This window comes from Otolemur garnettii, unplaced genomic scaffold (assembly GCF_000181295.1).
Source record: "Otolemur garnettii isolate 467f Iridium unplaced genomic scaffold, OtoGar3 scaffold00275, whole genome shotgun sequence".
Lineage (NCBI taxonomy): Eukaryota > Metazoa > Chordata > Mammalia > Primates > Galagidae > Otolemur > Otolemur garnettii.
In genome coordinates this window covers 660,221-668,015 of record NW_003852670.1, presented here as the reverse complement: position 1 = coordinate 668,015, position 7,795 = coordinate 660,221, and the positions used below count along the sequence as shown (strand labels likewise).

The following is a 7,795-nucleotide window of genomic DNA, read 5'->3' as shown; positions in this document are numbered from 1 at the left end:
AGTTTTTGGCCAGGGCTGGGTTTGAACCCACCACCTCCAGCATATGGGACTGGTGCCCTACCCTTTTGAGCCACTGGCACCACCCCTATCCTGGGTTTTTTAAAGATATTCTTTATGAAGTTAAGGGAAATTTTCTTCTATTCCTAATAAACAGGTGTTGAATTTCTTTTTTTTTCTTTTCGAGACAGAGTCTCAAGCTGTCACCCTAGGTAGAGTGCCGTGATGTGACAGCTCATAGCACGCTCAAATTCTTGGGCTTAAGAGATTCTCTTGCCTCAGCCTCCAAAGTAGCTGGGACTACAGGCACCCGCCACAACGCCGGGCTAATTTTTGTTGTTGTTGTTGTTGTCATTGTTGTTTAGCAGGCCCGGGCTGGGTTCAAACCTGCCAGCTCCGGTGTATGTGGCTGGCGCCCTAGCCACTGAGCTACAGGCATCGAGCCAACTCTTTATCTCTCAAGCTTAGCTACTGTAACAACTCCCTCATTCTCTGACTGCACTCCATGACCAACACTTCCCAACTAGAGCCAAGCCATGATATTGTTAGTTTCCTTCATAGCACTCATTAACACCTGCAAGGATTTTATTTATACGTCTGTTTCATTTTTTTTTTTCTATCTTCCACACAAGAATGAAAGTTCCATGAGGGCAGGCACCACTGTACATTTTAAAGAATGTTGACACTTAATATACATTGGATAGGCTCGGCGCCTGTGGCTTAAGCAGCTAAGGCGCCAGCCACATACACCTGAGCTGGCGGGTTTGAATCCAGCCCTGGCCCACCAAACAACAATGCCAACTGCAACCAAAAAATAGCCAAGCATTGTGGCAGGCGCCTGTAATCCCAGCTACCAGGGAGGCAAAGGCAGGAGAAATGCTTGAGCCCAGGAGCTGGAGGTTGCTATGAGCTGTGATGCCACAGCACTCTACCCAGGGTGACAGCTTGAGGCTCTGTCTCAAAAAAAAAAAAAAAATATATATATATATATATACACACACACACACACACATACACACATTGGATAGATAAAGAACTCTATTTTGGGTATTTCATGAGAATATGTCAGTATTGATTTTCTGCTGATGAGCTACCCTAGGACACAGTGACATCGAGTCTTCTCTAAGCATAGTCATTGCTTCTTTTGGGGGTGGGGGGCGTTGAGACAAAAGTCTCACTCTGTCACTTTGGGTAGAGTGCTAGCATCACAACTGATAGCAACCTCAAACTCTTGGGCTTGAGCAATGGTCTTGCCTCAGCCTCCCAAGCAGCTGGAACTACAGGCACCTGATGTAATGCCAGCTAAGCAGTTATTGTTGCTGTAATTGTTATTCTCTTCTATTGACTCTGCCTTTCTTTGAGAATTTAAAGGTTGGAATTCTATGGTCTATCTTTCTCATTTACCATATAACTTTCCTGTTATTCTAGTTAACTTCCTGTATAATCAGTGTATTTCTCTAATATTCCCTAATATTTCCATTATGCTCTCAGTATTTTATCCAGTTTGTTTTGCTAACTTATTACTTCTCCCACTAATCTTACTACATTATTATATTACAGGCAAGTTGAACACCTTATATTCATTATTTCATTTAATCTTCACAACAACCCTATAAGGTACGCATATACAATAGATCTTTCATAGCTGACCACCTCCCTACACTGACCACCTCTTTAAGCTGACTTAATTTTCATAGATCAGACAAGTACCACCTACACGTATCAGTACAATAGGCCTAGTTCCTCATAATGACCATCTCTGTATATTGGCCAGTTTGTTACAGTCCTTTGGGTGGTCAACTTACAGAGGTTCTGCTGTATTTTCACTTCCATCTCCCAGATGAAAAGACAGGGTATAATGAAATTCAATAACTTGTCTAAAGAGAAAGACTTTTTATTGAGACAGAGTCTCACTGTGTCACCCTCTGTAGAGTGCTATAGCATCACAGCTCACAGCAACCTCAAACTCTTGGGCATAAGCAATTCTCTTGCCTCAGCATCCCAAGTAGCTGGGACTACAAGTGCCCACCACAATGCCTACCTATTTTTTGTTGTGGTTGTCAGTGTTGTTTAAGGTGACCAGGGCCAGGTTCGAACCTGCCAGCCTCGATTTACGTGGCTGGTGCTGTAACCACTGTGCTATGGACAATGATCCTAAAGACAAAAGACTTTGTGGGTGAGGGTGGGGATCAAGATTCAAATCCTAGCCTATTTGATTCGAGAGACCATAAGTACTAGTTTATACTACTTCCCCTACTTTGTTTCCCTTTCTCAATTTCTTGGAGAAAAAGACTGCTGCCAGTTTCTTCATTCAACAGCTTTTTTTTTTTTTCCAGTTTTGGCCTGGGGGCTGGACTTGAACCTGCCACTGCCAGTATATGGGGCTGGTACCCTACTCCTTGAGCCACAGGCACCGCCCTCAACAGCTTATTTCTAAGAAGAGAAAACAGACGTCAGAGAAGTAAGGTAGTTCTTCCTAACAGTTGTAGAGAGAACAAAGAAGGATTCAAACCACTGCTATAAAAGTACAAAAACAACACTTTCTTTTTTATTACCTCAAAGATTCTTACTAGAGGCTTGAAATTCCAAAGAATGGGTGGCGCCTGTGGCTCAGTGGGTAGGGTGCCAGCCCCATATACTGAGGGTGGCGGGTTCAAACCCAGCACCAGCTAAACTGCAACAAAAAAAATAACTGGGCGTTGTGGCAGACACCTGTAATCCCAGCTACTCAGGAGGCTTAGGCAAGAGAATCACCTGAGCCCAGGAGCTGGAGGTTGCTGTGAGCTGTGACGCCACAATACTGTACTGACAGCAACAAAGTGAGACCCTGTCTCTAAAAAAAAAAGAAAGGTTTGGCACCTGTGGCTTAAGTGCCTAAGGTGCCAGCCATATACACCTAGGGTAGGGTGGCGCCTATGGCTCAGTGAGTAGGGCGCCGGCCCCACATATTGAGGGTGGTGAGTTCAAACTCAGCCCTGGCCAAACTTCAACAATAAAAAAATGAAATAAACAATTTCATATACACCTAAGGTGGCGGGTTCGAATCCAGCCCGGGCCCACCAAACAACAATGACGGCTGCAACCAAAAAATAGCCGGGCGTTGTGGTGGGCACGTGTGGTCCCAGCTACTTGGGAGGCTGAGGCAGGAGACTCACTTGAGCCCAGGAGCTGGAGGTTGCTGATGCCACGGCACTCTACCCAGGAGGACAGCTTGAGGCTCTGCCTCAAAAAAAAAGAAAAAGAAAAAGAAAATTCCAAAGAAGAACTCAGAGGTCCATGGAATGGTTTAGGGTTATAAGGAGAATTTTGTGTCTATCTACTTAAGTCCATTTTTTTCCTGGAAAAATGCCCCATAGTTTCTCCAAGAGATCTATGACTCCCTTAAAAGTTCAGAACTACCACTATATTGACTCCCTAAGAAAAAATAAGAAAGTGAAACACAAATCCCAATACTTCTTAACATAAATGTGATTTAAAATGTACAAGTTCAAAATATTGTATTTTTATCCATACTATACTCTGTAACAGTTTAAAAAGCATTTTATAAAAGAACCATTTTAACTCTAATCTTTCCTAGTATGTTTATATACTTTAAATACTAAGAAATGATTATATTTAAAATGTGTCTTACATTCTTCTGGCTGAACAGATGAGTAACTTCCAAGATTTAATAACTGACTGGTAAATGTTGACTGTAGAACTGTCTCACCAACCCATTGATCCTCACGAATAACAACATCTAGAGAGGGGGGAAAAAAGTTCTGATTATGCCATAAGTTCCTTCACACTACAGTTAACTTACCAATCATAGAAAAAGACTATCCATACCTCCCAACTGCCAGGCAACTAAAGTTCAAATAAGTTAAATAACCTGCTGAAAGGAGCAAAATGATAAAACAGCAGATCCAAAATCTGAACTGGGTATGCTGTATACAGGTAAAATAACAAAATTGCTGCCATATATTCAAATGATACCAATATAGAAGTTAATTGCTCTACAAAGAGCCAACATCAGAGTAGAAGAATTGCCCAGCCAACCAAGAAGATTACAAGAAATAATAAATCAGTGTTGTTTTTTTAAAAAAAATTGCTCTACAAAGAAAGGTTTAATAGTTTTTGCTTACATAAAACAAATGTTATAATTTGTTATTTCCGATAAATTAAAAATAAATGTTTCAGAATTGGGAAATATAGTGGCTCCAAAGTAGTAGAGCCTCATAGAGTAATAATATTCAGTATGCACTGGTCTCTTCTTAAGGCATTCTTAAATGACTTAATTATTTTTCCCTAATAGCACAGTAATCATCATCTATATAAGTTAAAAATAAACAACTTCCCAATGGGAAGGAAAGAGAGCTGTATAATTTAAGATGGACAGAGATGAATCACTTAGAGGAACTGAACAATGAACAGGTGGAAACAATTTTAGGTCGAGCAAAAACTGTTAAGTTGTAAAGAGAGAAAGAGAGCTATCTCCTGGGCAAGATGTAATCAGTGTACAGAGTGTCAGAGACATAAAGACATATTAACAGTAGCAAAGTAATTAGGAGACAATGGGAAAGAAAGACAAGGATGCATAAATTCCAAGTGATTGCTTCCAGATTTACATTCTAGACCCTCTCCTCTGCTTCAAGCCCTTTTATCTATGGCTAATGAGAATTCCTGCCTAGGTATTCCATTAGCTGCCCAAACTCAGCACTGTCCAAACCTGCTTTTCCTCTCTTAATACCCATCTCATTGCTGGCACTCACCTGCTAATCAGGTAAACTAAAATCTGAAGGCATCCTGCCTCCCTCCCTCCCTTTGTCCCCAGCCCCCTCCCACTCCTCCACTGCTGTAATTTTACATCCCACTTTCCTCTCTTTCAATGGGTGATCTTCCCACCTCTAATCCTTGTTCTGCAATGCCAGTGAGTGATTTATCAAGAACATTAGTAAGACTGGATAACTTGCTTAAAAAACATTCCCCACTGCCTAGCCAGGAAAGGCTAGCACAGCATTCAAGACTTTTCATGACCTGACTTCAGCATGCATGCTCTTCTGAAGGCACAGGTGAGAAATCTCAAGGACATCCGAAAACTAGGACAGGGAAGCCTGTCGGATTTGTGATAGGATATTTATACTGCTGAGGGGTGTGGTAGCCGCTCTTGCCTCCTGGTTCCCTTTTGCCACTCACAGACTTGCCCCAGCTCTTAGTTCCTCTTCTTCTTCTGTTTGTTCTGTGAACACCCTGGTTTCCCAATGTTAAGTCCTAGATCCTCTTCTCTTTTAACGCTAGTTAACTCTTTTAACTCTAGTCTGTAGTCAGGAATACCAGGGTACATTAGCTAAGGTTCTCATTCTCCCAACAAACCATTTGGTAAAATGGTAAAGTGTTTTATTTTTCTAAGCTCCTATGGCTAACCTTGTCTATCACATTCTTCAGGTAGTTTATGAAGCTTACTCAACTTTCTCCTGGCTCTAACACACTGTGAACTGATTTTAAAACAAAGAATATGTAACACAATTAGGTTAGGTTTATGAGTGGCATCTCTTCATTCTATTGCCAAAAGCATAAGGTCAAAACATATACTTACGTTACTAAAGGGAACATCATCAGAAATAGACCCGTTCCTTAGAATTTTTCAATATGGAATTATGTATCAGTAGGTAGGATGAGCTATCCAGCTAACCAACATGATTTCACTATTTAATTAGGACAATGGAAAAAGTACATATTTCTTTCTTTCTTTTTTTTCCTCCAAAAGTTTCCATCTGTTCCACACAAAAGGAACTTATTCAGAATCAATGAACTAGTTGGTTTTTTACTTAAAAAATACAAAATGCAAAAAGACTGAATTTTTTAAAAGGCCTTTAAAGGTCCTATAATAGGAAAATGGTCAAGTAAACTGCACTAACGTCAATCGACAGACTGTTACCTAGTTGTTAATAAGTGTACGATGTCAGGGAAAAATAGAGATAGCAGGGTTGACTTTCCATCTGACTAGGAAAAGGCCTCCTGGAAGACTCTATTGAAAACAATTGCCTTGGTAAAATGAATACGGTCCAGGGTCCAGCTTTCTCTTTATACTCTGGGAAACATAATTTTGTCAACTCTCCAAAACTAGATTTCAGCTATGCAACACAAGCTCATATTTAAACAGTTAATGAATTGTTTTCATTTACAATGAGACATTAATTACCAAGGAAACAATATTTGTAGTCCATTCTCACCTTATAGGCAGTTCTACAATTGGGAAACCAAATCACAAGGAAAAAGGTATTCAATGAGCACTGAATCAGAACAGAGGGAGTCAGACGAACTGACTCTAGAACAATAATGTAACTGACAACATACAGGGGGATGAGGCTATGCTAAGCCTGTTCATTATAGTCCTGTGTTTACCACTTTGTTAGAGACTGTACCTGACAATTCTACAGGAATATCAGGGTACAGTAGCTAAGGTTCTCATTATCCCTAAAAACCATTTGGTAAAACTACCAATACTGCCTTAATGTTTTCTTTTCCTAAGCTACTAAGGCTAACCTATGTATCTTCTCTATCTCATCTTTAGATATTTTCTTAAGCTTAATCAACGTCCTCCTGGCTCTAGTACAGGGTGACCATAAAGTTCATGTGCAATTTAAAATAGTAATATTTAAACTTTATGACCACCCTGTGTACTGTCTACTAATTTTAAATCTATGAAGAACATGTAACAAGGCCAGGTGCGGTGGCTTGTGCCTGTAATCCTAGTACTCTGAGAGGCCAAGGCGGGTGAACAGCTTGAGTTTATGGGTTCAAGAACAGCCTGAGCAAAAAACGAGACCCCATCTCTGCTAGGAACAGAAAAACTGAGACAAGAGGATCACTTGAGCCCGAGGAGCCCGAGGGTTAGAGGTTGCTGTGAGCTGTGACACCACGACATTCTACCCAGGGCGGCAGCCTAAGATTCTGTCTCAAAAAAAAAAAACAACACAATATTAGATTTCTTTTCTTTTTTTTTTTTGACAAAGAGTCTCACTTTGTCACCCTTGGTAGAGTGCCATGGCATCGTAGCTCCTAGCAACCTCAAACTCTTGGGCTCAAGCAATTCTCTTGCCTCAGCCTTCTGAGTAGCTGGGACTTACAGGTGCCTACCACAATGCCCAGCTATTTTTAGAAGCAGGGTCTCACTTTGGCTCAGGCTGGTCTTGAACTTGTGAACTCAGGCAAATCCACCCACCTTGGCCTCCCAGAGTGCTAGCATTGTTAGGTTTCTTATATTAGTAAGATAAAAACTATATGCTCTTTTTGATTACAATTATATAATAACAGTATAGATTCTGGAGTCTAGGTGAAATCATACCTTTGCCACTTCCTAAATGTGTGACATTTCTTCTTGAGTCCTCAGTTTCATCAACTGAAAAATGGGAATAAAATGAGCACCTTTCTCAAATAGTTGTAATGAGAGAGACATATATAATGTATATAGTCTAAAGTGAAGTATAGGGCAGCACCTGTGGCTCAATGAGTAGGGCACTAGCCCCATATACAGAGAGTGATGGGTTTGACCCCAGCCCCAGCCAAACTGCAACAACAAAATAGCCAGGCATTGTTGCGGGCGCCTGTAGTCCCAGCTACTCAGGAGGCTGAGGCAAGGGAATCACCTAAGCCCAGGAGTTGGAGGTTGCTGTGAGCTGCTCTGCTGAGGGCGACAAAGTAAGACTCTGTCTCTAAAAAAAAAAGTGAAGTATAACACAAAGTAAGCTCCCAATAAATATCATAGCTTATAAATGTGTGTGAATATATCTATATAAACACAATCAAAAAAAAAAAA

The 7,795-nt window shown here is 40.8% G+C and overlaps 1 protein-coding gene across 2 annotated transcripts in view; it reads right to left on the bottom strand.

The window, feature by feature from the left end:
* The window catches only part of FAM35A (family with sequence similarity 35 member A), a 44,490-nt gene that overhangs the window by 34,162 nt on the left and 2,533 nt on the right, over positions 1-7,795 (bottom strand). Inside the window, exons 2-3 of one of the 2 annotated variants that reach the window (XM_023508761.1) lie at positions 7,325-7,378; positions 3,629-3,736 (exon numbers count right to left, since the gene is read on the bottom strand). In XM_023508761.1, coding sequence (XP_023364529.1) covers positions 3,629-3,736; positions 7,325-7,378 — 162 coding nt within the window. The remainder of the gene's footprint in view (positions 1-3,628; positions 3,737-7,324; positions 7,379-7,795) is intronic. The other variant, XM_003803020.3, reaches the window with a different exon arrangement.